A 27,287-nucleotide genomic window follows, 5' to 3' on the forward strand; every position below is an offset into this window, starting at 1 on the left:
TCTGCCGGCCTTTTGCTGGCTTCGCTGGTCACTGACCTGCCTGACCTAGCAGCCTAGCAGCGGCTGTGTTGACAAGTGGCCGGCCGTACGTTACGCATCGCCCGGACGATTGTGGTGAAATAATTTTCATCTGCCGCCTTTTAGCCTTCCTACCTGTGTAGTTATGCAGGACTACCAGATTTCCTCATCTGAGTTTCCATTCAAAGCTGTTATCGGCGGCGGAGGCGGTAGGAAGAGGAAAAGGAAAATACGCCTTGGTTATTGTGTGGTGTGCCACGGAAGCGGCTCAACTTGCCCAAGTGCCTATTAGGATGGTCTAGGACTCCGGATTCCCGAACCACCGCGATTGCAATGGCCTCAAATCTCGCATCTGTATGGCTTCATTCAGCTACATTGCAATATCGTAACGTACGAGATTCTGATGGGTATCACCATGTATTCGGTCCCAATCCAGGGATGACGCTATATACAGTACCATTCTGGTAACCCATTATATACACATTGGATGTGTACAAACCAGCCAACCCCATTAGTCGACATCTCATGCGCCGTGCCATTCAAGGCGTCTCCCCTCGTCTTCCCAGACTGCTTGTTCCCATACAGCCCTCAACTCCATCTCCCCATCAAAGTCATCCTCCCAAGCGAAGAGCATCAGGATCGACTTGGCAGCCTCCCAGTTCTTTATCCTTAACATTTGGCTCACGAGCTTTATCTTGTCAAGGTACACGTCTTGCATCACCTTCATCTGACACGCTTCGAGTTCGTCACTCGCCTTAGCAGCCATCGTGGCACATGCCCCAAACATGACAGACCAAAACCAGAGAGACGGGCTGTATTGCCCTTTCTGCATCGGCACCTCTGTGCGGCAGACATCTGCCAGTAATTGCTCGATGAACCAGCTAAGTATGAAGGAATCGACGCAGCCTTCTCGCATGATCACGTAGAGGTAGAAGTAACAAGCTATAAACCCCGACCTACTGGAGTCCACTGATCTGAGGGGGCTTAGGACGTTGCTGTCGCTCGCCCGAGGATGGGGAACTTTTCTCGCTAGGATTTCGGAGAGCGGCTCTCTTGAATCGTGCGAGTCACCTAGTATGTACAGACTATAGATCGGCCGAAGTGCAACTCGGAGCAGCGATATGATCATTGACTGATGCACGAAGTCCGTTCTACTAATGTCAAGGATGTCCCAAACGGGACGACTAGAGACGCTTCTTGCTGCCCTACGAGGGAAAACCGTTAGCCTTCATCAGGCAGACAAGCACGCCGGACAGGGACAGGCATTGCACGCACATTAAGATCATTCGTTGGAGTAGGCCCATCTTCTTGGGCCGTCTATCTTCGCCCTGCAACTCCTTTATTTTCGCAAGCCCCCGTAAATGAGATGAGACAGCATCAACGGACCCCAAGGAATTCTAGCAGCGGTTAGTAGGCGGACGGACGGACGGGCATTTTCTGGGTCTTGGTGACGCGTACCTCGACCAAAGCGAGGGTCGAAACGGCAGCAATCGTGCCATCGTGGACAGCGGCTTCCGGATGCCTTAGCTGATCGGTCACAAATCGTATTGCCTGCAGCTTGTGGTAGAGGTAAGGGACTCGGAAATGCTCAACATCGCCGGTGGACCAAGCCCAGTGCAGGGCTGTCATCAACAGCGCAGCGTGGAGGAATCCCGGATGTGACAAGGCTTTGTGGACGCTAGGTATCTGCGAGTTAGGCCAAGTTTCTTGAGGATTAAGCGGCTCCACAGCCACGATTCTGATCATCTACTCACATAAACGAATTGGCATCTCTTTCGACGCGAGTGGTGTATAATACCTTCGTATTTGTGACTGGACATCGATAACCCGTTAGCGTCCGGTCACATATTGTTGCCCAACGTAACCGGCATCACTTACAGAGCTGAAATAGCGATCGCGACCTGTGGGGTACGTCGTACGAAGTCCCTAAGAATGGGTCTTTCGGGGTAGCGTCTACCAGGTGTAGATATGGCTCGGTAGACTCGTGAGGCTCCCTCGATCCGGATCTGCACTCGGCCTCCGTAGTATTGGATTCAGCGTCTCCGTCCGGATAACCACATTCTCCACCATGTCGAAGACAATATGTGCTACGGGCACAGTCAGTCTCACCGAAACGCGTTTTCTGAGATACTCTGTCGTCAATGGGACGCAGGGAGCAAAAGCAAGAGATAAACTAATTTAGATAGGCGCAGATGAGGCAATCTGCGGAACAAGGGGCGCGAGGAGGTAACGTATGTAACACAATTCTTGGTTTGCGTCGGGCACCAATCGCCTGTGCAAATTTCGGCGGCGTGCTTCGTATACACACTCACTCAGACGCAGCCCGCATCGGTACACGGAGTCATATTTCGGCGACTTACCAAAGAGGTCTTCGCTCGTCGCACCGGATGTGTTTAGCCTTGCACGTGGAACAGCCATTTCTCGATCTTCGATGGAATTTGCGTTGACGCTGACGCTGGGTTGTCGGAGCTGATTCAGCCATCGTATTTAATAGGCGCATTTGATATTCAAGATTCGTAAGCGACACTATATTTCGACCTTTGGGCCGCACCTCGATAGAAATGAACATATACGGCGTTCGAAACTGCGATCTTCTGACATCTTCACATCTCATTATATTACATGTCAATGAACTCTTCAGGCAGACGAATTTCCTACCCCTGGTCACCACGCGATGATTTCATTGAACCATTCTTGGTCGAATCCTACCCTTCTGTGGCATTGTATGCTTGAAAGGCCCCACCGTCATCGTTCAGCGTCGACTCAAGCGAGCCGATTTGACCGGGGGTGAGCAAGCTTAATGAGCATTTCCGGCTTTAACGGCTGGATCCTTGGATGCCCCGACTCATGCCTGTCAGATTGTGATAGACCCTCAGCTCACCGGCTGGATGGCTGGACGATTGTAGAACTCAGCCTGTCAGCCAGGTGCATAACTACCTACCTTTTATTCCACAGTCCCCAGCACACACCGCACGCTCAATCTCTTGCGGGTTCCTCTTAATTACGAATAAAGCGGTCACTATCATTATAGTTGATTCATTCAACCAATGATAACCGCGAGTTTCCGAGGGTTATTAATAGAATTAAAGATCTGGACTAATAGTGCCTCCCCGTTCCGTCGGGAAGAGGCATAGGGCAGACGCTTTCCACATTTCTATATTTTATGGGACTAAACAAGCGATCCATATCTCGATTGGCAGCCCTTTAATTGTTACAAAAGTCCTGTTCCATAATAAGGCTAACATGAGACACTATGATCCTCAGGACGACATAAGCAGCACGAGTTAAGAAGTTGATTTGGAATACGCGTAACATTATCTTTAGCACTGCTACGTTAAATTGCAGTAACAATCCATGGGACCCAATTCAAACTCAGGAAAATGAGGCTTCTGATTTATAGATACTCTCATCTTATATAATGTCAAAAGTCCTAATATTTCAACCCCGCCTTACGGCTGAGAGTCTCATGCACACCTAATCTTCAACTCTTCACCCCGTCTTCTATACGCGCGGCACTAAGCGTCGGCGAGGCCATGTCGATATCAACGGGGTCATGAATCACACCATTGCCCAGGTTTCGGCTATAGCTTGCCACAACCGTGAAAGGGCACTCGAATCGTCCCGTTAATGGTGTGTTGCCCGATTCATGGATTGGAAGATTTATCATGTTATTGTTCGTCCCAAGTCAAGATATTACCACGTGTGAGCAGGCATGTTTCTGCATCGTTACCACCAAACTATGGACCAACCCATTCGAAAATACCCGACTGTCCGTCATGATTACGCGCTTCATCTCACTTACTTCTAGAATCGATGCTACTCTACCTTATTCATCATCAGGGGTATTTGTATAGAAGTTCGAGAGCCTCCTATTATGGATCGGTTGACGTTCGTGTACGGTGGCAGATCGACAGCTCTTTTCGTCCAGGCATTGGCAGTCTATTTTCGACAGTTGATGCCGATTTCCGTGGCTAGTTAATTCTTATAAGCTTTATGCCCCCATTGCTTATCTAGGACTCCTACCAAGCTGACATAACTCCTACTGAGCATATGCGCTTCAAAGATGCTATTGGCGTCGGCAGGGTCACGTTGCTCATCACGTTCCATAATCTCACACTCTTTGACTTCTACGCCACAAGCCTGCTTTAATTGAAGCAGTGTATGCCTACTTTAACCTACCTACATTGCGACCGAGTGTACCCCACGCTATGGTCAAGACGACCGATGTTTCCACAAATGTGCTCTCATGGGCTTGCAGCATCCACACATCTTGAAATGTTGCAGTTCATCATGTTGCTTCACGAGGTAGGTAAGATGGCAAGAAAATCCTAAAATGCTACCATACTATATCATGCGTGCGTTGCGCCATAGAGATTACCTCATCCTACACCTTTGAACAGGAGATATGTACGAAGTAGGTACTCGCCCAACATATTTACGGAAACATCACAAAAGAGTATTTCCGTAATTGCCTTGGTATACCGCCGATAGGTATGTATTTTGAACAGAGTGCAACTTCTACGTTCGGCTAGTCCCAGCCACTTCCAATATTAACCTCCATTTTCAGTTCATGCTAAGCGGGTCTTTAGACACAGCAGGTGCGATAGCAAGTGGTCTAAGCTTTAAGCTTATAAGTTTTCTTCACGATATGAAATGATTTAGACCTGGAAGCTTCCAAACTTGACTTCTTCAAAAATGTAGTCTAATTGACCTCATATCGACCAACTTCAACATGCCATTAGGCCGGAGGGCCTAGCAATCGCTAGAGCGTAATTGAAGACGCCTAAATTCATGACGGTATCTAAGGTGTGGGAATAGACTCCGAATACGTGGTAAGCGGTCGGCGAACCATCCGGCACATGCTCTCATAGTGAGGTCGTCTCGCACACGTCGACATTCCCACTACCTTGCTTTTCGGTTGGTGGTTTCTTTCCTTTTCCTTTTTTCCTCGCGCTCCCGGACCTTCGTCTTTCGACGAACTACAGTACATTGATGAAGACTGGACGAGAATGCTCCGGGCAGCAACGTACCGTACCTGCACATAGGGTTGGGCTTCGTCCCTCGTGCAACGCTTTTCTGCCCAATCTAGTCAGATAGTCCGCCCTCATGGGTCACCGCTATTCGTCCACCAGGTCTTTCCCTGCAATAATCTACACTATTACCCCCCTCGGAGGCTGCAAGAGGCTGCAATCTTTGGGCAACAAGACGACAAGCAGGAACAAAAAGGCCTCTTAGCTCTTAGCTCTTAAGCTGCCCAATGGTGCCCTACCGTGATTGGGCTGCAATATCCAATCACGGCTTTGCTTCTATCCCGCTACTTTCAGTGGATAATTATCACCATGGCTTGGAGAGGGTCGTTTCGGTTCAACATCATGCACTATAGGCAGGGTGTTCCTGGACATCTGCAGTAACTCTTTTCGAACTGCCATCTGTCTTACGCCTCTGATCGAACCGCTTCGCTGGTCGATCTTGACTCATTTGAGTTTGGCGACTCATCCAGCCCCGTCTCGAATCGGTGCCAGGCGCCCGAGAAGGCATCTATCCCCCATCCCTAACTAAATTCGCAACGCGTGAGGTCCGCCTTGGACCTACGTTACAGCCCCAGTCTGGAGTTTGAGTTAGAGCTGGGGCGAGCCCCTTGATATTGGATCTGGGGAGTGCCTTGCTCCGGCGCGGCTCGTCATCCCAAAGTCACTACCTACCTGTCCACAGTGGCAAATTCTTCACTGAGTTTATCATACAATAAAAGTGTCCCCATCTCGGTTCTCAAATCTCGAAAGCACGATTCATCCCAAGGGCTTTCCTTCTCTGGATCAAGGTGAAGATATCCCATATCTGCTGCCTCAAAGGTTCCATATATACTGGAGCATGCAATATTTCCTTCGCATCCGGGCTTATGTTGTCCTCCCGAGGTTACTACCAAATCCGCCGAGCCACTTGACTTCCCTTTCTCTTCCCGGTCAGCAGCGCGCAATCGCGATCCACCGCTCCCAAATCGAGCCAGTCTATCCTGCAGAGGACATCGACCGTGGACCCAAGGGAACCAAACTTTAGAATCCGTGTTTTAGAACAAAAAGAGTGCTTCCCGGGGTCCCTACTCTGGAAAGCCAGGTGTACATCGCCGGGTCACTACCTTCTACGGGAACCAGTGCGGTTCTTATTTCATCCCACATCCTCTCCGTCCTGCCGGCCGTATTTTTTTTTCTTGTTTTCCAAAAAAGTTGTAAAGACATGGCCCAGCAAGAAATGATCTACAGAACTTCTGCCATGTCTCACGGATCCTGGAACTCCTCGCGCAGGTGCGATCATTAAGCCAAGTTTTCCGGTTTATGTTATTGCGGTAGAGCTGACATCCTTAAAGCGTCATCTACGATGACAGCTCATATCCAGGTAGCGCCCGTGAGAACGGATACCCAAACTCAAGGTAAGGGTGAATGAGAAGTCCCCCCTCGTTTCGTAAACCATGGGAATAACACTGGCTTCCGAAGTGTGATTTACTCGTCCGGGTCCGGTCCATCGTATAGTTCGCCGGCCAGCGTGTCGGTAGTGGGGACTAGTGGTCCAGTCGCGCGGCACCAGTCCGCCTACACTCCATCGCCGGTCTACATCTCGAGAGCGTCGTCCGGGCCATACGGAAATTCTTCCGGGGCAACATACGGTTCGTATACTAGCACGAGCTCGCAGGGTTGGGATGGTCCAGGCAGATACTCTCCGACGGATTCCGTTGATGATATCATCACATCACCCGGTTTATCGGATTACACCTTGGATAACAATGGCGGAGGTGCCGCATCAGTAGGAAAGTCCAAGAGCAGTGGAAAGAGCCGTCCCCAAAGACGGCCATCTAACAGAGATGAGTTCGACGGACCCCACCAGTTTCTAGCGAGACCTCCGCCGGATTATGTTGCTATGCAGGAGAGAGAGCTGCCGCATCTCCCGACGAATCTCTTGGTGCAAGAGCAGGATAGTGTCCTGACGCAAGTCAACGATCGACTCTCGCAGTGCGCGTTCGACTTTGTTGCCAAATACCAGTTTCCGATCCCCTTGACCCAGGACATGAGACCTGTCGAGAGGCCCCAGGATAGGGAATGGACCGAATGGGTCTACTTACTAAAGCGTCTCGCGACGAAGAGACGAATACCCGCCCGGGTTCTCTATAACGGACAGATCAAGCAATTCGTGACTATCCTGGAAAACTCTTTGGAAATGCGGCATGCTGCAAAGCATCAGTCGCGCCCGTTGAAGGATGACCGTAACATCCTTCAACTAATCAGTGCCGGTATCCAGGTTGCGAAGATCCTCAAGGATGCAGCCGCTATGGACTACCTGGACAGACTATACGTTTCAACCGAACAACAGATTCAGGAACGAAGTGCTGCAGCGTCGGCACGGTTCCGCTGAACAAAATACCATCGGCATCTTGGTCGGTGATGATATCAACGTTTTTCCTCTCGAAGCTTCTTCAGCTACCGAGACTCGCCCCGAGGGCATTGGGTAGCGCCTTGGATCGCCCCCATCAATATGTTAACAATGTATGAAGCCGCTTGTGTGCAGGCAGAATGAATCACGATTTTCTTTTTCTTTATCGTCTCCTTTCGACGGCACAGGCGGAGGGAGAGGCATCGTTCGTATTTTGAGGCGCGATACGGTAATGTCTGGTACGGGTTTGGAGTGTTCGAATTCTGAATTTTACGAGAGTGGGATAGACTTGTCTCATTTTCGAGCGAGCGAGCGAGCAAGCATGATGTATTGTTATTTTTCAAGTCTCCTAACGAAGTAACCTGCTACCTGGGTTTTCTGGGGTATTTCGATCGGGAGATCTACGCTTCCCGATGCTTTCGGATGGTAGTTTTGGGCGGCCAAGTCAGAATTGCCTTAGCGGGATTGGACAGATGGCACTGTTGGGCATAAAGCATGAGGAACTTGGGTTGAAGAAATGCACATTCTCTTGCGCCAGCTTCCGCCCAACCATTCAAGATGCCTAGGTGTGTGAGCACAACACAGCTCGGGCGCAAACACCCCCTAGCCCCCCGCAGTCGAGAATTGACAACCCTACCAGCCTACCTATATCTCGGCAGGGATTCGAGGCTGCTGGTAGAGATGACGATGACGTTCGATCTTACAAATTCGGCAATGCTTGGTCACTTAAAAATCACCTTGGTATTAGTTCGTCGGCGCCGGAAAAACATCTTGGGAATTAATCTAGTCTTCACCTAATCTAGAGTCCAATTCGACAATCTGCAAACTCCTATTTCACCGTTGCCATTTCTTCAGTTCAATGTGCCACACACTTCGCACTCAGCGATTGGCTATGATCTACACAGCCGTAGGATCGACACCGAAGTCCAAAATGGGACTAGTGCGTTATTATTATAGTAACAATCCATCTGCTGTCGGTCATCCAATCGAGCCTAGTTTCTCAGTGGCGGAGCCGTCATCTCTGGGACACCTTTAAGCAGGCAAGGCCCCTCAGCTCGCGGCCGTCTTGGGTGTTCCTGATAATGGAATTTCTGGGGTTCTAAAAACCATCTACGTCGGCCAATCCGTTACCGAGTGGCTTCGTTGGGAAATCCTTAGAGAACAAGCAACCAAGAACTGTACCGGCGACGCCCGTTTCCCTCATAAATTCCCGCTTCTGTTTGCTCGGCTAGCGATTAGTCGGTAGCACGAACCCACGACAAACAGCCTTTCGGCATATATCGTGATCTTAAAGATAATTTCGAAGTACGATCGCGCAGGAGTCGGGAACTGCGAATTCTATTAATAAACACTTGATTTTTGGGTTTATTACGCATCTTGATAGAAAATTCTTCACGATTGAATATCGTCATCATGGCTTCAGTCGCTTCTGCCTCCCCATCCTCCAGGCACAGCTTTCCCATGGAATCTGGCGACGACTCGGACTCCTGGCAATATGTAGAGTCGAACCCAGCATCAGTCGGTTTCATGCCTAGTCCAGCGAGTTCAAGCATGCATAGCTGGGGGATAGTTGGGTACCCTAACCAGATGCAAGCCTCACCGGTTGCTATGTCTCCCTTACAGTTGGATCACGATCAGGCTCGCGCGGCGCCTCCCACTTCATATCCAGACAACGCGGCAGGAACATCCATGATGGCATCCGCAGGAGTAGACGGCCAATTGATGCCAGCTTTTGACGAACATCAATTCATAACCGGCCAAGAAATGATATTTAATGAGCAGCTGACTGGTAAGTTATGGCATCGTAACTCGACATATCACAGTTGAAGTGCCGGTTTTAATGAATTATAGACATGGACATGACGCAATATTATTCTACATTTCAGGGTAGTATGACAACTGCCGAATTGTCAGGATTAGAAGGGTTCGACTTGGCTCCTCAACCAGTCGATCTGGGCATCCCACAACAGTTTCGAAACGACAATAACGTCCCGCCATGGGCGCCGACGAACTTGAAAAACGAAGACTTCACTTCGGGAGTAGTGGACGAGACGAACAGCTTCACATCTCAGTCACCCAGACAACGATCGCCCACTCACAGCTCCCACCACTCGAGCCCGAGATCTCCGTACGTGAAGTCGGAACCTGGTAAGGGCGCGAGCCCTATACGAAAAGTTAGGAATGGTTACAAAGTCGAAAAGAAGAAGTCGGAATCGTCGAGCAAGTTTGTCATCATGACTCCAAACCTCATCAACCAGCAGTCAGGAAAGCCAAATCCATTCGAGTGTTTCGAAGCTATGCGAACCACCCAGAGGGGCAGAAAAGGACCATTAGCACACGATACCAAGGAGAGTGCTCTACAAGTTCGGAGATTAGGAGCATGTTTCTGCTGCCACAGGTGTGTATCCCCATTCCATCCCCTAACCTTCTGTTCTGTTTCAGCCAACAGACAACTTACTTCTGCACTCACAGCCGCAAAGTCAAATGCGACAAAGAACGACCATGCAAAAACTGCAAGAAACTCACCGCGCAGGTGCCTCAGATAATGTGCTGGCAGTTCGGCGACTTTCTGCCGGTGTTGTTCCCCGACTTCATCCGGAGCCACTTCAAGAAAGATCAGATGACCAACTTCATCAGCGAGCACGTCGAGAACTTCAAGCCTAACGGCACGGAACTTACATGCACTGTTGAGCTGTTCTCGGGTACGCGATTTGGATCCACGCTGACGGTCCCCGCCAGCTTCTTCACGCCTAAGTCCGCCGAAATCCTCCAGCACTGGCACATGAACATGGGTATGAACCAGATGGACTTGCAGTCTCGCGGCGCTGCCCCTATCGGTATCGACCCCGAGAATTCGTCCCAGAGGGAGGAGCTTAAGAGGAGGGCTCGCGAGTACGTCCATAACCTTAGCTCGGACCCTATGTACGCCGAACAGGTCACAGATGCGATCCGGTGTACCCAGTTACCCAAGAAGGTCTTGACGATTGTCCAGCGCTACGCGCAACGCTCTGAATCCTCTCAATCGTCTATGGTCAAACGTGCGCTATCCATCTATGTCATGCACTACGTGCTCACGCGGCAACTATGCCTCACACAGCCCACGCTCGAGAGCCTCAAAGGCACCAACATGGTCCCTCACAGCAACAACATGTTCCTCACGGCACGCGTCCTCAACCGACAGATCAAAGCCGTGCTCGACGAGATGCTCCTGCGCGAGATGCAGCTACTCTTCGACGGCTTCTCCAAGTCGCTCAAGCCGAAGCTGCGGCGCGAGTGGGGCCCCTGCCTGGCCGCATTCTTGGTCCTGTGCCTGTTCATGGAGACGGTGGAGACGGCGGCGGACACGTTCGTTATCTCGCAGAACGAGATCGCGATTCGTAACCGCAGCAAACCCGAATACAAGCGCGACTTCGCGCTCGCACTGTGCCGTGAGATCGACAACATGCCGTTTAAGCAGTTCGCGTACCAGTTCCATCAGATCTACCAGACGCACACGCGCGACACCGGGGCCAAGGCGTTCAACCCCCTCGCCGACGGGAACCTATCACAGATCGCAGAGCTTGACGACGCGTCGGCGGAGATGGTCAGGAGCTTGAAGGAGTTGCTGCAGGGCGATAGCTGTAAGTTCCTTTCTCCCCCCTTCCTATTATTCAATGAGCCATAGGGGTACTAATGCGGTTTGAATAGGGCACGAACTCGACTTCCTCGTCGCGGACCCCATCCTGCCTAACCAAGAAGGCCACCCGTTCCCACGCGACGTGTCGCTGAACTACACGGGCCGCCTCGTGGCGAGATTCCTGTTGTCGTTTACCGACGAGAGGTACCTCTTCGACGGACAGTACTAGATCTGATTTCCTCTTTTCTTTCTTTTTACTACGATCTAGGTCCCTTGGGAATATGGAATATGTTCTGTATATATTATCTTAGACCTGTATGATACGCAACGGGAAACATAACGACGGGGATGGTTTGGGAATCATTGTGTTTGAATACCCCCGGGACGAGCTCACGTTGGGAACGGTTTGCAACTATATACGAAAGGGGCTTATGAAGTACTATCAAGGCGATAGAGTTGGTACTACCTATTGTCGAATCATGTCGGGTATTTGAATTGGAGCACATCTTGAACGTATTGCAATTCTCATGGGCCTCGTGACTAAACTATGGCTATTGTGTTTGAGTGCCATCAATTCAGACGATCAGGTCATTAAGAACCTAGTTTCCTGAACCGTGGTGCCATGGATTTGATGGCTCATAGCCACAGGCCTAATGTCTACTTTTCCATTGACTATCAATTAGATCGACATCTATATACCTATAATTACTATACTTGCAGCGTCGTCTTCGGTGTCTATACCCCAAAACCGCAGCTACTATTACCTGCCTCGGTAGTGTGGAGATCGTCAGGTCCGCGCACGTGTGGAGATCCGCCCAATGACAGGCGGAGCAGCGCGCCCAGAGACGCCAATTTGTCCACCGAAGGCATGGCCCATTCAATAGGGTTATTACGCTGGGTTACAATAGGTCCCTGGACGTACAGTGAAACAGCCGGCGAAGAAACGAATAAATCAGCGTTGCTACTAGCGTGTACGCCTTCATGGCCAAGATGTTGCGATGTCGCATGGTAAGACAAGCTATGGAATAGACAAAAAGCCGCATTAATATGGCTTTCCTCCTTTCCCGTATCAATCGATTACAAAGTTCAGCATCGAACAGAATTGGGAGGCCGGCACTGCAATGATGCAATTCCGGCTCCTTCGTGCTTTTAAAAATAGCAAGACTTCGATCAGATTAAAGACCCTAAAGATCGGTCATATGCTCGGGGCGTAACCTCAGCCTCAATCATGATCGGCAGATACCCATATGCTTCCCCCTTTTAATATCTTAGGTGAAGCTAGGCGAAAACTACGTAGAGCTTAGCTGTAGAAGGCTAACGGCTAGTCTTAACTAAGTAACGAGCACGTTGGAGAATTGATAGGGAACGAGATGGTCTTTTTTGTTCTTGGTGAACGCGGCATAATGTTCATGCGTTTCCCAAGGAGGAAGGCGGATCGTGTCAGCCCCTGAAGAGGACCCTTGTTCAGGTCAGGTTGGCCCCAGCTTGCCGTCGAGCTCCTACTCCAAACCTATCGTGGCTCAGTCGTGGGGAAATAGAGAACTAGGTACAGTAACATTGGCCGAAAAGATATAAAGATGATGGGACGAAGACCTTAAAGGTTGTATTTGAAGAGTGAGATCGGTAGTCCTAGAGCCATCTTGACTCCTAACCTACCAGGTCGAAAAGTCACTCGTTTAATATGCCTTCTCGAAAGAGCCTCGCCACCAAAGGGTTGGCCTTATTAATGGCTACTGCCACTCCGGTCGTAAATGCCAGTCCTATTGAGCATTTGCTCAAACTTCTTACGACTCGGGACCCGCCGACGGCACTTCCTGAAAATGCGACGGCCAATGACAAGAAGTAAGTTTTTGGTCACTCTCCACGACTTAACGTGATCGTGAAGGCTTACCTGTATTCAGGTGGCAACCGGCGATGGATTTCGACACTGATGGGTGCTACAATGTTCCTGCCATTGGAGCGAACGGAGACATATGTCCCGGCCTAGATCATGAAAATACTGGCTTATCGGAGGATTGCCATGACCTTTCGGATCTCCAGAACAACAATGTGTACTCCAGGGCGCGGTGTAACAACGGATACTGCGCTTACCTATATGACTACTACTTCGAGAAAGACGTTGCTATTCCCAATATCCCGTTAGACCCAGGGCACCGCAACGACTGGGAACACATCGTCGTGTTTACTCAGAACGACGAAGCCGTCGCCGTCGCCGTATCGCAGCACGGCGAGTACCAGACTAAGAGTGCCAGCGAAGTCCGGTGGGACGGCACGCACCCCAAGGCGGTCTACAACAAGGATGGGGTCGGCACACACGACTTCCGCTTCGCGAACGCAGCCGACGATAACATCGAGAACGACACCGGAAAGTGGTTCTACGGCGCACTAGTCTCATACAACGGCTTCCCAAACACGGATCTGCGCGACAAGTTATTTGCGTACGACTTCGGCAGCGCTACGATTGCGTTCAAGGACGCCACCTTCCAGTCTAATCTCGACAAGGCCAAGGGAGACTTTGTCCCGGGTTTCGACACCAGCGTAGACGACGGATCTCCTGGGACACCGTAGATGGGCCAGGTCGACGGGGAAGATGAGATATTATATGATGTATTCTTGTAAATAATTATATAAATTGATATGAAACTAATCAGTCGATGGCGTGTTTGTCCTCATTAGTCCTGCTACCGCACTCGGTCTACGGCAGCAGGGTGGATTGGACCGGCTGTCTAGGCCTTTGGTTCATTCTCCCACACGAACGATAATAAAGAAGTTGACGCTCTCGCGCATTGAGAGTCGCGAGAGGTAGGCAATTTGTGGGTTTCGGCGAGTCAATTGGATTCATGTGTTGTCCAGAAGGAAAAAGAGGAGAGAAGAGACAAGACGAGACGCTTGTTCGAGATGATTCCTATACAAAAACAACACTGATATTGAAAATCCATACCAAAATGGACTGACTGTATAACAGTAGGGTTTACTATGCCTTATACTCCGAGCAGATTTAATGATGCGCTTCCGTCTCACATCCTTCTCGGAGTTGAGGTGGTTGTTACTTCTGAATGAAGTAGAAGGAAAAAACAATCTCTATGAAAATTTGAAGGAATTCGTTTTAGTGGTGGATCCTAGCCTGTCTGATCACATGACCTTCAATCAATCTTTTTGTACGCTTCCGAATTCCTGGACCGCGTTCCTTTTTTTCTTCTCTCTTCACACTTTTATAACATCGCACGATTAATCAACCGATTTTCCATTCGCCCACTTGCTATCGGTCATATTTGCGTGCTAGAGCGACTTGTGATTGCTGCCAGTTTTTCTTTCTGTGGTGCCAACCTTGCGGCGCATCACATTTTGGTAGCACACGGATATCCATATCAACTCTCATTTTCTTGTCTTTACCTACCTACCTACCTACAGTACCCAGAGTACCTAGGTAGGCTTAAATATCCACTATACCAAGATTGTGGTATCCGGAGGTGTCCATATAGCAAGACATTTGCGATGTCTATTTGTTAGAAATCAAAGCGAAAACACGAGTTGTTCGACGATGTAGAAGTCCGGCTGAGTTGGAGATAATTGTCTCAATCAGCATCCTATGCAACGGTTTCACAACAGAAGAGGGACCTTTGACAAATCAAATTGTCGCAGTTCATAAAATACAATGTCGTCACCAAACGTCTCAAATCCTTGAGTTATATTGATATTCATGCATCGTCAATGAAAGACAACCCGATAACTATGTAGCTGCACCCGCAGGATTTCCGCTCGCGAGAACTATTACCGCAGCAGCTATTCTAGTAAAATGCCGGGTTAATCCCGATGACTAGAGCTCCAGTTTTTAACCAGGATTGAATCACATACTACTATATCGTATCCAAGACAAACGATGTTATCTATGTAAACCTCTTTCCTACCGAACTCCAAATAAATCACGAAATCAGAGCAAAATGGGCATTATCAAGACGGCATTACTAGCCATTCCGGCCGGTGGTGCCACCTTAGGAGGCTACATGGCCTATCTTACTGCTACCACCACTTTCATCGACCTCACTAAGAACGATCCTATGTTTAAGACTAAAACGTATAAGAAATATAATCCGAAGGATAACCCGGCGCTTCAAGATGTCGTTATTAAGCGGATACCTCTGTCAGCCGTTAAACCTGAACTTCGCAACGACGAAAAGGCGCTCACTCTTGAATTTTGTCGCGGCGTATGGAGCGGCTTCAGTACGATTTGCTTGTCTTGTTTCCCCTCACTGAACTAGCCGGCTAACAGCATCGACCCAGATTTCTGGCCTCAGAGCAAGTACCAGGAATATTACGACAAGCCACCGGGAACGGAAAACCAGCTGTGGCACACCAGCGACCTAAAAACCGCCAAATTTGAGAAAGGCCTAAAGTTCTCCAACCACTTCGAGGTGGTGAACAACGAGGGCAACGAGATCGTCGTCCGGTGCGGCGGTTCGCCCCTGCAGCCCGGCCTGAGGAATTCGGACGGCCTCATCTTCTTCAGCGCGAAGATCGACAAGGACACGTCGCAGGCCGAGTTCAAGCTTAAGTCGGCCCTGTTCAACAGCGCTGGCACTTTCGCCAAGGACGCCGGTCATCCTGTCCCGCCGAAGATCGAGTTCCTGCACCGGTGGTATGTCCGCATGCTAACGTCGAGCGGCGTCGGAAATGTAAGGGCTTAGGGGTTTTAGTGATCGTTGGCAAGGATTTAGTAAGGATAAGATGACTGGATAGCCATGATGAACGATTTATACCCTCTCTTAAGCCCGCCTGGTATTTATGATTTTGAACTCGATGGTTCTCAATATCCTAGATTCACTTTACCTATGGTATTTCGTAGCCATTTTCTTCTAAAGGTCTCTATTGAAAATTACATCCTCCAGATCAACAGAAGCGGTTTCCATTTCATAATTGGTTACACAAAATTCTGACTGCAGTGCCTACATAATAGGTTGGTTTTACATGTGAAGCCCTTGTTCAGACATCGTGTAGCCCTGGCGGTAAAACAACACCACGGCATTCCCCCCTAGATTTACCTTTACTATACTCGAATTTACTCAAAAGCAACTTCTATTCATCGCAAAAGATCATATTAGCCCAATGAGCCATCAATTAGTAGGTACTTCGTACCTTTAGGGCAGACACAATACCCCAGCTCAGCACCTTCCGAAACGGGGCTCGATCATCCCAATTGGCTGCTGAGCTACGGATGGTGGGACGACCGAGTGTCAAGTCTGACCATGTCTGTATTTATTTACTGGCAGGTACGACAGCGCAGCGTCGCATTTCGTTCCCCGCATCCAGCAATCCCATTTTACTAAGGAAGCCCGACCTTACCTAGTACCTTACACCTTACCTTACCCTTACCTATCACATCCAAATAAGCTTCCCTATCCTTTTCATTCTTACTAAACTTCAGCTCTCTCTCGACGCACGAGATGTGATATTGAAGTAATTCCACGCAATTGAAAAACTCTATCTAATTCTGTTCGTCTACCTCCGGAAAACATTCACGATAGCATCACACGTCACCCGTCTCCACATCCCACCATCCCCGCCAGAACCGCCCGAGAAGGAAGAAGGCCGCACAACCCGAACAACCTCCACGATAAATAAAAAACCAAAACAAAAAAAAGAAAAAGAAGAACGCCAAAATGGTAACAACCCGCTCCGCCAGCCGCGCCGCCTCCGTCGCGCCCTCCTCACCCCCCACCACCAGTACCGGCTCATCCTCCTCCCGCTCCCGTTCGGCGTGGACGCACGCGCCGACGCGGACGACGCTGTTCTGGTTCGGGCTGTCGCTGCCCCTCGTGATCTGGGACACGGGGTACGTGTTACTGCGGCCGCTGACGATGGAGGGCGGGCCGCTGCACTACCCGCTGTACGCGCCGTACAAGCTGTACGGCGAGGTCGACCACGTGTACGGGTGGAAGGCGTTCCACGCGCGCAGCGGCTTCACCGCCGCCCAGGGCGCGCTGAACCTCGTCGAGACGCTCATGTATTTGTTTTATGTCGCGACTTACCTCGGCAAGAGAGCCGCTGTTAAGGGGAGTACGACCAAGGCCTTGACGGGGAGACCGGCGGCGATGGCGGTTTTGGTCGCGTTTAGTGCTGCGGTTATGACGTTGAGTAAGACTGTGCTGTATTGTAGGTGTTTCGCTATTTTCTGTTTTCATTTTTCTTGCACTTACGAGCTACGTATATGGGCATCTTTTGGCTGGTGTGATGAGTAGTAGTTGCTAATAAGGGTCGTGCTTTCGACAGGGCTCAACGAGTACTTCTCGGGCTTCGACAATATCGGCCATAACAGCCTCCAAGACCTAATTCTTTTGTGGATCATCCCGAAGTAGGTTGCCTTTCACTCCCCATCTAGGTAATATCATCGAATTGGCTGACTGTGAGATAGCGGCCTGTGGCTCATTTTCCCAACGTACATGATCTATTCCATGGGAGGCGAGATTGTAGAAGGATTAACGAATGCGTCGGCTGGTGCGGCGATCAAGTCCGAGTAGAGCAAGTGGGAAAGTGGTCAATTGCAATTTCACGTGGGCAGCAAGTCAAGGCGCAGACGAAAGCAAGCGTATATGTCAGTTACGAAGGGATGATCAGATGTCACGATCGAGGTTGTAATAACGTGTATACGAGTCCAAGCACAGGTTGTAAGATTGAAAGAATACACCTAATACCCATGGCCAAGCTGTGTTATGCTATTGATATCCTCTGGCTATACTTGACCCCCTTTTCCCCTGAGATGACATATATACGAGATTTTTGAGCGCTGCGTCACCCTTATAGATCTTAGATAACTAAATACCAACTAAACTCGAACGCCTGACGCAAAGTTCGAGCCGCGGGTATCATCCATCCACCCATCCATCATAAAACGCATCTCACGAACAATCTCCCTCCCTCCCTTTCTCCCTTTCCATTCTAGAAATACCCCCGCCCCGGCGGCGGCGCCTTAACCAACCTCCTCCCCTCCGCCCTAGAGGGCGCAGAACTCGCGTTCTCGTGCACCTCCGTCAGGCCGCCGAGGTCGTTGTACATCTCCCACCCGGGGTGCACGTCATCCGCAACCGCGCCCTCGCCCTCGCCCCCGCTCGCCGTCATCCAGCTCGTGGCTTTCACCTCCATGACCGCCTTCACGTAGTCCCACGACGTGGGCGCCTGGGGCGCCGGCATCTCGAGGGACGTCGCCGCGCTGCTGATTTCTTGGATCGCGGGGGAGGAGTCTACGGGTTGGTTTGTGGATGGGTCTAAGTGTGTGTTTGAATTAGGTTGGGAATGTGGATGTGAGTGCATGTCTGGGTGAGAGTGAGAGTGACAATGCGTTTGCAAGCGTTCATCTTCACTCCGCTCCCGCTCCCGCCTCCTCATCAATCCTAACCCGCAACCCGCCTGAAACGTATGCGTACGCGCGCGCTCGTCACGCATCCTCCGCCGGAACCCAAGACCAGTACACGTGCCCGTACGCGAATCCGCGGCGCGGCGCTCCTTACGCAGCCTCGCCGGCCCGCGCGCCGGCCCCTGCCCTTGCGTCTCCGTCGTCGCGCTCCCGCAAACCGACGTATCAGGCGTCTTTCCCGCGCTCCCCGTACTACTGCTCTCCTGCGACGACTTCCGCAGGTCCGAGTTACTCGAGTAGCGCGACGAGGACGTGGACGCCGCCGATGCTACTACGGGGTCCATGGGTTCCTCCGCGATCGTGGACTTGCGCTTCGGCTTCGGCGGCGGCGGGACGTCGACGAGCGAGGCTTTTATGTCGTTCGTGCCGTTGCCGTAGCCCTGGACGACGATCTCGTGATAAGGCGTGTGCGCGTTGTTCTTGCTCTTGCTGCTGCTGTTGCGGTGAATGGGCGTGGGTGTTCGGTCCGGCTGCTGCTTGGTCAGTTTGGCGGAGGGGCGGCGTGTCGTCGTTAGGTTCCGCGATAGGTTGCTGGTTAGGCTTCCGGTCCAGCTTCCCGCTCTGCGGAGCCGCGATACGCCGCCGCCGTCTTTGGTTTCGCTTTCGTTGCCGCTGTCGCGGTGCGTGAGCGCGAAGTAGTCGATATCCGGCTTGATCTCGAAGCTCTGCTCGCGCGGAGACGGCTGTCTCGCGGTGGATTCCTGGCTCGGCGATGTGAGGGCGCCGTGGGCGAGATGGTGCGTCTGCCTTCGCACGAGTTTATGTACGGGTCGGTCTTCGTCCCACGGAGGCAGGTCGGCTGTGGAGATGCAGAGATGGTACGGAGCGCCTGCGGTATCGCGGACTTCGGATGGTATCTCTGTTGCTTGTCGGAGGGCTTGGTAGGTCGCGTAGATCAAGATCCACCGCACCTTGCGGCTATCCATAGGCCCCAGATTTTCTATTTTATCTGCTTTTGTAGGCCAGTAGGCTAGTCCTTCTTCGAACTGGCGATATATCCTCACCAAACCATTTTTCATAAGATTGGCATTCGAGTTTGTGGCCTCCAACAGAGCAGCGTGGGTGTTTTCTCGCCATTTCCGGTCTGATTTCATAGGTTTACCTAACCATGAAGTCCTTTTGGTATTTTCCCGGGATACCTTGGGAAGAAGTGGAAGGGGATGAAGCAGCGTTTTGAATTCGTGTCTCCTGTCGAATGCCTGGATACACTGCCAGGCACATATGCCCCCCTCAGCTAAGAATGGGCTTCTATTTGTGATATCGATTGTCTCGTCAACTAAGTATTGGTAAAGCGCTTCGAAATCAGCTCTCATCTCTTGGAGGATTTCTATCTCAAACATTGTCGTCCGAGAATCGACGGATGGTGGCGGGTAAGACCCAAATTTGGCAACGTAAAAATTTTGCAATAGAGTTCGGAACCGTTCAAGATGCGCTCTAGCACCGGCGTATAGACCAAGGTGTGCCTCTGATAATTCATACTCGAGGAAAGTTCCAACCATGTTCGCACTCTGACCCAGCCTGAGATTCATCTCAACCCGAGCACAGCGAATCAGCTTTCGGGTTCCGGGAGACACAAACTAGTTCATATTAACGATCCGAGTTATTTATATATGAAGTAGCATAGAAGTACGAACCTGATATTCAGGGGAGGAGGGTAGTTGGCCGCTCATACCACAGCAGTGTGCGAAAGCACTGATGTAAAGGTTTCTCAACTGAAAAGTTTCTGCTAAATGAAGTATAGCTAAAGAATGAGTTGGGTTGTTTCTGAAGTTGAGATAACCCTCCTCGTCCAGGTAGTCCATCAAGTCTTTTACGTTATCCACGCCCTCGGTTCGAAATTCAAACATACTGTGCATGAGAGTGACGAGAGCAGCTCCTAGATTCTCACCAACCACTGATCTGCGAAACACATAAGCGATGAAATTACGAGTTGCTAAATGGTATTTGTATGACATTTGCTTCTCTGACCGAGGGGGCGACGGGATAAAGAGTTCGATGCGACTTCGTCTTACTGGATCACTATTGTCGTTATGAGTCAAGCCGTTTGACTTGATGATATCTTGAGCCATAAATCTATCGATGAACGGTTCGCATTTAGCTTCCAGGAGTCCGGAGAAAGGCACCTTGAAGGCCGGGCCTCTACGGCTTTGTCCCTGGCCGTAAAGATGAATGTAGCAATTCCCATCCCGATACCATAACTCGGGATCCTATATTCGGTCAACGATGTGAGTTTGTGACATGTTAAATAAAACGATGACCCGTGAACATACCCTTTTCAAGTGGTCCCAAGCATTACTAGACATCGAAGCGCCGTCCCATCTCCTAATACTCCACTTGCGAGACGGCCGTATTTCCGTGCTCTTGTCAGACCTTTTCGTCTTCCAGCCTCGCGATCGGTTGGACACGCCGTTATATAAGGATAGCTCCCGCGTGAGCTGTCCGTCTGTTTGACATGTTGAACGCATGGATGTGGGATGAGGGTGGCCGTTTGTATCGGTCATCGTGAGAGATCCATACATGTAAGTACCTTACAGGCCTGATCTATGACACTGAGCCTAGGTTATTGAAAACGAAGCTTCCAACGTCCCGGGGTCCTCCCAAGGATCCTGATAGATCTAGACCTGGGTAGCTTTCTAGCAACCGTGGGGTTTCGCCATGACGTCGGATACTTGAATTGGAGTGAGCATAACGAAGCGTATGTATGGAGGCGTCAAACATTTCGAACACAGCAAACTTTGGTAAGACTAATGGGCAGTTTTTGGGTATATATTTGCGATTTCCACGCAAGCCCGGGTATTCCAACCCCCTTTTCTCTACCTTGCTTATTTCGGGACCTAAAACGGCTGCATGTTGAGCTAGCGCAAAGCATGATGTTGCGCGGAACGCGCTATCACCGTCGGAGGCGTAATCCATTGACAGGCCGTTGTAAGCCACCGTCACGTACCGGGCAGCCGGGTACAATGCACGACGGCTTGAGAGTCCTTCTCTAGGCATACTAGACGCTGATAACAATGGCATTGCTAGTCTAGGAGTGTATGGTATGTAGTTGCCATTGGTATCTAGATTATCTGTTCTGATTTTTCGGATGCGCGGAGATGCTGAATCTTGGCGAACGGGTGAATCTTGACCTTGTGGTGTGAAGGCTCTGTATCACAACCTTTAGCTGATGTATGCAGTCCTCGGCGCTCGATTGAAGGCTTGAATTATCTTCGACCAGTTTCTCAACCTTCTCCTCATAATTTATTAAAGACGCAACCTTCAAAGCGGGCGACGGCTAACCTAGCAGCTCATTTTGAACTTTGGCTAAGTATTTGGCAGTTCGTCTTTTAATCGATTATGACACAGGAATGAATCATGGGAGTCGTCATGGAACTCATGAGTTCGGCCTTGTATCTCATACTATTATTATCTTCGCGGATCGTGGATATTAACTGCGGGTGGTAGGAGGTTGGTTTCTCGCTGCCGCATGCACGTTCAAGACCACTGCACCACTGCATTAAGCTATTGTCAAGTGGCTGCAAACCGCCGCTGTGACTGGAATCTTATATTAATTACCAACCTTACTTTTTACCACCCTTCCCGCAATGAGGGTATACGGTATACTTAGATTGAAGACAAGACACATCGAGATCAATAGCCATAGGAACGCCAATAATGGAATTAGTAGGTGTTGTCAGTTAAATCTCTAAGCAAAATTAAGAGGTACGCAGATCGAGTCAATAACACAAGGATGCTAACTAAAAAGCCTCACTAGATATAAACTCGAAAATGTTGCCTCATCAAACGGCGGATAGAAAAAATTAAAAAAAGGAAAAACGAGACCCTGATTTGATCAAGGTAACGGATATCGGAAAAAGAAGATGCGACACCTGTGTGATTCGAACACACGCCCCCGAAGGGAATGCCTACACTATTTGCTAATTGATTAGCCTATAGCAGGGCATCGCGTTAACCACTCCGCCAAAGTGCCTTGAAACTCTCTCCTGAAGCTTGTGCAAAATCAATTGGAGATGGCCTATAAGCTTTTTGCGACGATTTGTGGACACAAACAATAGCTAATCGATAGAGCTCTACGGTATCGGCTAGACATCGGAAACCAGTATAAGCATAAAATACCCTCTTTAGTACATATCATTATTTAGCTAGAGCAAGGCAAGAAGCTCGATGGACAAAGAAATAATTACCTACCCACGTAAAAGTCCTGCACCCGTTTGACTTGGTGTAGTGAGATAATCGACGTTGTTCCTCCGACCCGAGCTTCTGATTGTCTCAGTTTTGGTTCACAAAGTTCTATGCATGTGCTGCCCGGCTGAAATATGCCGTCTTGAGAAGTCTCAATGGCTTCGTTCGCTCCCTACACGTATATCCAATGTCCCTGCTACGATTCGACGACCCGGGCCCGTCCGGTAGACGAGGCGCCCTCTCCCACTTCCCAGGACGAGCCCGACGATGACGATGATAAGACCTTCGATCCCCGTGCGCCGCGTTCTAACTATAGCTTATACCCTATCGAATACTTGCTATACTGCGATGTATGCTCCCAGATCCGCTGTCCTCGCTGTGTTTCCGAGGAGCTCGCTACTATATATTGCCCGAACTGTCTCTTCGAGGTTGGGAGTAGTAGCTTAAAGACCGAAGGGAATAGGTATGTCTATCTATACACTACGATGTACAAGTAGACATAATAATAACACTTTCACCCAGATGCACACGTAGCTGTTTCCAATGCCCCATCTGCATCGGGCCCCTCGCCGTCCAATCCCTCGAATCGGCCCCGGAGCCCTCCCTCCTCACCGCCGAAGGCCAGAACCCCGTCCCTCCCTCCGGGCCCTGGATCCTCGCCTGCTCGTACTGCCACTGGAACTCGTCCGAGATCGGCGTCAAGTTCGACAAGCCGCAAGGCATCTTCTCCCAGCTCTCCAAGCTACGCCACGGCGAGGACCACACCAAACACTCCGCCATCTCCACCGCCGCTACCACGACAACGACGGCGGCGGCCGGAGGAGACGCGACCCCGAAAAAGGTCGACGACACGGCGAAGGCGCGGTTCGCCGCCCTCAAGGCCTTCTACGCCTCGCAGAGCAACCTCAACTCGTCGACGGCGGGCGGCGCGCTCGCCGGCATCGCCGACTACGGCTTCAACTCTCCGGGCGCGCTCTCGCGCATCATGAACCTGTACTCGGGCAACGCCTCCGCGGGCGGCAGCGGTCCCGGCGGTAGCAGCGCCACGCTAAAGCCCAAGGCCAAGGCCCCCGTGATGCGGGAAGCCGACGCCGCGAGCGAAGGGTTCCGCGCCGCGAATCTCGACGAGAGCGCCGCGCTATCGCGGCTGCGGCGCGACGGCTGGGCGGGAACGGTGACGGGCGCGGAGTCGCGGGCGCAAGTCGAAGAGGGCGCGCGCTTCGCGGCGGACCTGTGGCCGATCCCGTACCTGCTGCGCACGAAGCGGTCGAAGCGGTGCCCCGTCTGCCGGCACATCATCAGCAAGCCGGAGTCGAAGGTGAGCAACACGCGATGGCGGATCCGGCTCGTCGCCAACAACAACATCCCCTCCATCTCCATCAAGCCGCTGTCCCCTCCGGCCCCGGCCCCTCCGTCCCTTTCGTCTCCTTCTACCGCGGCGGCTTCTTCCCCTTTCGCGAACAACAACAACAACAACACCCCGCCGCCGGGCCTGCTCAAGCCCCTGCAGCCGGCACAGTTCCTGCTCACTTTCAAGAACCCGATCTTCGACGAGATCAAGGTGACGCTAGCGACGCCGGCCATGACCCCGGGCCGCTTCGCCTCCAAGGTCACCGTCCTGTGCCCCCAGTTCACCATCGACGCGAACACGGACACCGACATGTACCTCGACGACGTGCTGAAGGACGGGGAGAAGGATAAGAGCCGCCGCCGCGCCGACACGGGGACGCATCAGGCGGAGGCGGGCAAGATTTGGGAGCGGGGGCGCAACTGGGTTAGTATCGTGGTTGAAGTCATCCCCGCGTCCCTCAAGGTAGGAGAGCCGTCATTGCTCAGGAACGAGAGCGATGATGCGGAACCGGACTTAAGTCCGCTGAAGGAGGACGAGGATGTGTTAGAGATACCTATGTTCGTACGATTGGAGTGGGAAGGCGATGTGTCTCAGGATCAAGTAGGCATGGGCAGCACGGCTGGCAAGGAGAAGGATACGAGGGAGAAGAGGGAACTGGCGTACTGGTGCGCCATCGGCATTGGTCGGATCAGTCAGGAATAATCAGAGAATCTACGATACCCCGAAATGCAGACATCATGACATAAGAGGCACATGAAGATATCAAAGCAATGAATTAGTTCGTAATTCTCATCAGAGAAACCCGGCTTGTCAATTATTTCACAAGCTATCTAGACGCCGTGCCAGTCACTTTTTTGGCCCGCCGTAATGCCGCCATGCAGTCATAACTCCACGAAACGCGGTGCCAATGCCAAATCCCCTAGTCCCAGACCAGTCCAGATGAACGACCGTTTAACCCTAGTACTCGGTGACACCAGACTGAGGGAACTCGAAAGTGACGGTTCGGCCGGTGAGGCGGCGGTAGACCTCAGAGTAGGTGTCCAGTCGGTAGTCGACGCCACCTCGCTCCTTCTCATCGAGGATAACCTTGAGAAGCTTGCTGTTGTCCTCCTTGGTTCGCAGACGCTTGCCGACGATCTCGACGGGGTAAACGAGGTCACCAAGGATGGCGTCGTGGACGGCGGTCAGAGTTCGCGAACGAGGGCGCTTCTGCTTGAGGGTGTTGCGCGAGCGAGCAGAACGCTTGGGTCGCGGAAGGATACGGCGCGAGGCCAGGATCAGGACATGGCGGTCGGAGAACTTCTTCTCAAGCTCACGAGTGAGTCTATTGATAAAGCAGTAAAATATTAGTAATTTTTCACAGATGACTAGGTGGAAATGGGAGTAGATAACCTACCGCTGCTGGACTCGGTGGAAGCCCTGTAGAGAAGGAACGGGGACAAAGATGACAATTGCCTTCTTGCCGTGGCCAACTTCGATCTAATCAAGACCCAAAAGTTAGCCGGCGAGCTCCAGGACACGTTTTATGATGTGTTCCTTGGACCGCTTCCCGTCCTATTCCACTGATATTGATATTGCTATTAATATTCCTATGCCATTCATGTCGAACTCATTTACGGATTGCGATAACCGTAGACGAGTCGTTGGTAGCAAAGAATTGCACGATCGCGATCGAGGAATAGGGCCAGGTTGGAAGCGGTCCTAGGTATGTATAGACATATTCGGAAAGGGATTTATTCATTTGATTCATACCTCTCGGGCGGAGACGAATTGAAGGGGTCGGAGGGCAGCCTTGAGGTCGGCGGTGTTCGTCTCAAGGTCGTAGAGAGCGCCAGCAATGCTGGTCTCCAGCTCAGAAGGGTTCTGGCGCGAAGCGCTGTTAGGCGCGATCTTGTTCAACGAGGCACTCATGATTGCGGCTTTTGTCGTCGAAACAAGGGGGGAAAGTCGCAGAGAGTGGGTGACGAAGACGGTGGGTTAAGGTTGGTCGAGATTGAAATCGCGAAAATTCACAAGTTAGAAATGGAAATTAGGAAATTGTCAAAAATCGATTTGGTTGTGGGCAAGTCCAAGCTTGGGCCACTCAGGGCTTACTACAAGCGATTTTCCAAGAGGGGAATTGCTGTGGCTTGGTTGAGAGCAGTGTGGCTAAAGAAAATTCATGTACCAATGTACCAATTTTCCATTTGTCAGCTGGTTGACAACTAAATTCTTCCCCAACTCCAACTTCAACTGTCTTTGTTCATTTTAATCTACTCCTGATATGAAATCTACTCCTGATATGATACATCACCCAACTAACTCCCTTACATCGTCTCACATGGGAGTACATGTCTTCAACGGAGGTTCGCCAGGTATTCTTCTGAGATAACATAGCACCTCAATTGTCACCATGTCCAATTCTTTGGTGCCTTTGGTGGTCTATGGATGATATTATCTTTGAAGGGTTCTCTCACCAACATAAACCTTCGTATGCCAAGTCAAAAGATTACCAGTACGCCTCGCAAATCTCCCACCGCTTCAGCTGCTTCTCGTGTAATGGGGATCTGCACTTATGGATGCATTCATGGAAACGTTCCATGCACATCAGATGGGCTGATGGGGTCCAACTATAATAGGTACCGACCTCGCTTAAGTCAGAGCCTCGTCAAGTTTCCGTGTCTCGATTCGAGCTATTTGACTTCAGCTTTCAGCCTCTAGCTTCGACCCTGTCGCTCTCGCTGCAGTCTTGTTTCGTAGTTTGCTCGTACTCATTTCCCTCACAGGCTCGAGGAACTCAGGGTAATCGGCGATGGCTTCACGGGGCTTTATATCACGTCGACTTTGAACACATTAGTCTACCGGTAGTATCATTCGGTAAGGGCGTGCAGGTCTAGTGGAAAGATATGCGGAGTACCTAGGATGAAGAGCTGGAGTAGTCTAGGACCAGACCCAGCTTTCTGGTTTAACCCAATTATTACAATATAACAGAGACTGCGCCTCCGCAGCTGGCGGACTTCCGACCAATCAGACGCCAGTGACATTTCTAATTTAGGATATCGATGCATCTCTCGATAGACAAACCAACCCAACGCTTGCTTATTCTGATCGGGATCACTGCCACGGTAGCTAGTGGAGGCTCAACATGTCGGTCCCGTGTACTGAGTACGGCCTGGTCGCCCGTTGTCCACACGGGTTCCAAAGGCTGCACCAATCCTTCGTCTGCTAACAGCGGATTGGATCTACGTATCTCTTAGCCAAGCCCAAAAGTGATGAAATATCTCTTTGGACCTTAAGACTGTTGGTTGCCGCTG

The 27,287-nt window shown here is 50.9% G+C and overlaps 9 protein-coding genes and 1 non-coding gene across 10 annotated transcripts; 6 read left to right on the forward strand and 4 right to left on the reverse strand.

Moving 5' to 3' along the window:
• Positions 1 to 541: 541 nt before the first annotated feature.
• F4807DRAFT_457881 (uncharacterized protein) lies at positions 542 to 2,500 on the reverse strand (the record flags this gene model as incomplete). The annotated part of the gene is made up of 6 exons (XM_048001110.1): positions 542 to 1,223; positions 1,294 to 1,415; positions 1,477 to 1,696; positions 1,773 to 1,830; positions 1,897 to 2,105; positions 2,379 to 2,500. 6 exons carry the CDS (start codon positions 2,498 to 2,500, stop codon positions 542 to 544), a joined length of 1,413 nt encoding a protein of 470 aa, XP_047856905.1.
• Positions 2,501 to 5,903: 3,403 nt separating this feature from the next.
• On the forward strand, positions 5,904 to 7,707 carry F4807DRAFT_369344 (uncharacterized protein). The gene is made up of 3 exons (XM_047995665.1): positions 5,904 to 6,317; positions 6,380 to 6,442; positions 6,507 to 7,707. Exons 1-3 carry the CDS (start codon positions 6,250 to 6,252, stop codon positions 7,417 to 7,419), a joined length of 1,044 nt encoding a protein of 347 aa, XP_047856906.1. The 5' UTR covers positions 5,904 to 6,249; the 3' UTR covers positions 7,420 to 7,707.
• A 1,143-nt stretch (positions 7,708 to 8,850) lies between these two features.
• On the forward strand, positions 8,851 to 11,763 carry F4807DRAFT_472601 (uncharacterized protein; the record flags this gene model as incomplete). Its single annotated transcript, XM_048003025.1, has 4 exons — positions 8,851 to 9,226; positions 9,289 to 9,835; positions 9,910 to 11,057; positions 11,125 to 11,763. The coding sequence occupies 4 exons, from the start codon at positions 8,851 to 8,853 to the stop codon at positions 11,280 to 11,282; spliced, it is 2,229 nt and encodes a 742-aa protein (XP_047856907.1). The 3' UTR covers positions 11,283 to 11,763.
• A 275-nt stretch (positions 11,764 to 12,038) lies between these two features.
• F4807DRAFT_415923 (uncharacterized protein) lies at positions 12,039 to 14,174 on the forward strand. Its single transcript, XM_047997082.1, has 2 exons — positions 12,039 to 12,895; positions 12,955 to 14,174. The coding sequence occupies exons 1-2, from the start codon at positions 12,735 to 12,737 to the stop codon at positions 13,619 to 13,621; spliced, it is 828 nt and encodes a 275-aa protein (XP_047856908.1). The 5' UTR covers positions 12,039 to 12,734; the 3' UTR covers positions 13,622 to 14,174.
• A 97-nt stretch (positions 14,175 to 14,271) lies between these two features.
• On the forward strand, positions 14,272 to 16,234 carry F4807DRAFT_415925 (uncharacterized protein). Its single transcript, XM_047997083.1, has 2 exons — positions 14,272 to 15,274; positions 15,335 to 16,234. The coding sequence occupies exons 1-2, from the start codon at positions 14,995 to 14,997 to the stop codon at positions 15,736 to 15,738; spliced, it is 684 nt and encodes a 227-aa protein (XP_047856909.1). The 5' UTR covers positions 14,272 to 14,994; the 3' UTR covers positions 15,739 to 16,234.
• A 128-nt stretch (positions 16,235 to 16,362) lies between these two features.
• F4807DRAFT_415926 (uncharacterized protein) lies at positions 16,363 to 17,732 on the forward strand. Its single transcript, XM_047997084.1, has 3 exons — positions 16,363 to 17,203; positions 17,321 to 17,402; positions 17,463 to 17,732. Exons 1-3 carry the CDS (start codon positions 16,711 to 16,713, stop codon positions 17,566 to 17,568), a joined length of 681 nt encoding a protein of 226 aa, XP_047856910.1. The 5' UTR covers positions 16,363 to 16,710; the 3' UTR covers positions 17,569 to 17,732.
• Positions 17,733 to 17,908: 176 nt separating this feature from the next.
• Positions 17,909 to 21,094, reverse strand: F4807DRAFT_369695 (uncharacterized protein). Its single transcript, XM_047995666.1, has 3 exons — positions 20,732 to 21,094; positions 20,096 to 20,668; positions 17,909 to 20,038 (listed from the first exon to the last, which is right to left on the reverse strand). Exons 1-3 carry the CDS (start codon positions 20,978 to 20,980, stop codon positions 17,987 to 17,989), a joined length of 2,874 nt encoding a protein of 957 aa, XP_047856911.1. The 5' UTR covers positions 20,981 to 21,094; the 3' UTR covers positions 17,909 to 17,986.
• A 1,230-nt stretch (positions 21,095 to 22,324) lies between these two features.
• F4807DRAFT_t44 lies at positions 22,325 to 22,431 on the reverse strand. Its single transcript has one exon. It is a non-coding gene; the product is annotated as a tRNA-Ser (tRNA).
• A 201-nt stretch (positions 22,432 to 22,632) lies between these two features.
• F4807DRAFT_415932 (uncharacterized protein) lies at positions 22,633 to 24,746 on the forward strand. Its single transcript, XM_047997085.1, has 2 exons — positions 22,633 to 23,106; positions 23,166 to 24,746. The coding sequence occupies exons 1-2, from the start codon at positions 22,799 to 22,801 to the stop codon at positions 24,694 to 24,696; spliced, it is 1,839 nt and encodes a 612-aa protein (XP_047856912.1). The 5' UTR covers positions 22,633 to 22,798; the 3' UTR covers positions 24,697 to 24,746.
• Positions 24,747 to 26,029, reverse strand: F4807DRAFT_415935 (40S ribosomal protein S7). The gene is made up of 3 exons (XM_047997086.1): positions 25,747 to 26,029; positions 25,391 to 25,473; positions 24,747 to 25,318 (listed from the first exon to the last, which is right to left on the reverse strand). The coding sequence occupies exons 1-3, from the start codon at positions 25,903 to 25,905 to the stop codon at positions 24,952 to 24,954; spliced, it is 609 nt and encodes a 202-aa protein (XP_047856913.1). The 5' UTR covers positions 25,906 to 26,029; the 3' UTR covers positions 24,747 to 24,951.
• Positions 26,030 to 27,287: the final 1,258 nt, after the last annotated feature.

This window comes from Annulohypoxylon truncatum, assembly GCF_022578515.1.
Source record: "Annulohypoxylon truncatum strain CBS 140777 unplaced genomic scaffold F4807scaffold_7, whole genome shotgun sequence".
Classification (NCBI taxonomy): domain Eukaryota; kingdom Fungi; phylum Ascomycota; class Sordariomycetes; order Xylariales; family Hypoxylaceae; genus Annulohypoxylon; species Annulohypoxylon truncatum.

Bases quoted from the DNA above. Each gene is read 5' to 3' on its own strand.
- F4807DRAFT_415926 (XM_047997084.1), top strand. From the start codon at position 16,711: ATGGTAACAACCCGCTCCGCCAGCCGCGCCGCCTCCGTCGCGCCCTCC. The intron at 17,204-17,320 runs GTAGGTGTTTCG...TGCTTTCGACAG, and splicing joins GAGTAAGACTGTGCTGTATT to GGCTCAACGAGTACTTCTCG. The intron at 17,403-17,462 runs GTAGGTTGCCTT...ACTGTGAGATAG, and splicing joins CTTTTGTGGATCATCCCGAA to CGGCCTGTGGCTCATTTTCC.
- F4807DRAFT_415925 (XM_047997083.1), top strand. From the start codon at position 14,995: ATGGGCATTATCAAGACGGCATTACTAGCCATTCCGGCCGGTGGTGCC. The intron at 15,275-15,334 runs GTACGATTTGCT...GCATCGACCCAG, and splicing joins CGGCGTATGGAGCGGCTTCA to ATTTCTGGCCTCAGAGCAAG.
- F4807DRAFT_369344 (XM_047995665.1), top strand. From the start codon at position 6,250: ATGGCCCAGCAAGAAATGATCTACAGAACTTCTGCCATGTCTCACGGA. The intron at 6,318-6,379 runs GTGCGATCATTA...ACATCCTTAAAG, and splicing joins TCCTGGAACTCCTCGCGCAG to CGTCATCTACGATGACAGCT. The intron at 6,443-6,506 runs GTAAGGGTGAAT...TGGCTTCCGAAG, and splicing joins AACGGATACCCAAACTCAAG to TGTGATTTACTCGTCCGGGT.
- F4807DRAFT_369695 (XM_047995666.1), bottom strand. From the start codon at position 20,980: ATGTATGGATCTCTCACGATGACCGATACAAACGGCCACCCTCATCCC. The intron at 20,669-20,731 runs GTATGTTCACGG...GACCGAATATAG, and splicing joins CTTGGGACCACTTGAAAAGG to GATCCCGAGTTATGGTATCG. The intron at 20,039-20,095 runs GTTCGTACTTCT...AATATGAACTAG, and splicing joins CCTCCTCCCCTGAATATCAG to TTTGTGTCTCCCGGAACCCG.
- F4807DRAFT_415935 (XM_047997086.1), bottom strand. From the start codon at position 25,905: ATGAGTGCCTCGTTGAACAAGATCGCGCCTAACAGCGCTTCGCGCCAG. The intron at 25,474-25,746 runs GTATGAATCAAA...GGTCTTGATTAG, and splicing joins AATTCGTCTCCGCCCGAGAG to ATCGAAGTTGGCCACGGCAA. The intron at 25,319-25,390 runs GTAGGTTATCTA...CTTTATCAATAG, and splicing joins TTCCACCGAGTCCAGCAGCG to ACTCACTCGTGAGCTTGAGA.
- F4807DRAFT_415932 (XM_047997085.1), top strand. From the start codon at position 22,799: ATGGCTTCGTTCGCTCCCTACACGTATATCCAATGTCCCTGCTACGAT. The intron at 23,107-23,165 runs GTATGTCTATCT...ACTTTCACCCAG, and splicing joins TTAAAGACCGAAGGGAATAG to ATGCACACGTAGCTGTTTCC.
- F4807DRAFT_415923 (XM_047997082.1), top strand. From the start codon at position 12,735: ATGCCTTCTCGAAAGAGCCTCGCCACCAAAGGGTTGGCCTTATTAATG. The intron at 12,896-12,954 runs GTAAGTTTTTGG...ACCTGTATTCAG, and splicing joins GCGACGGCCAATGACAAGAA to GTGGCAACCGGCGATGGATT.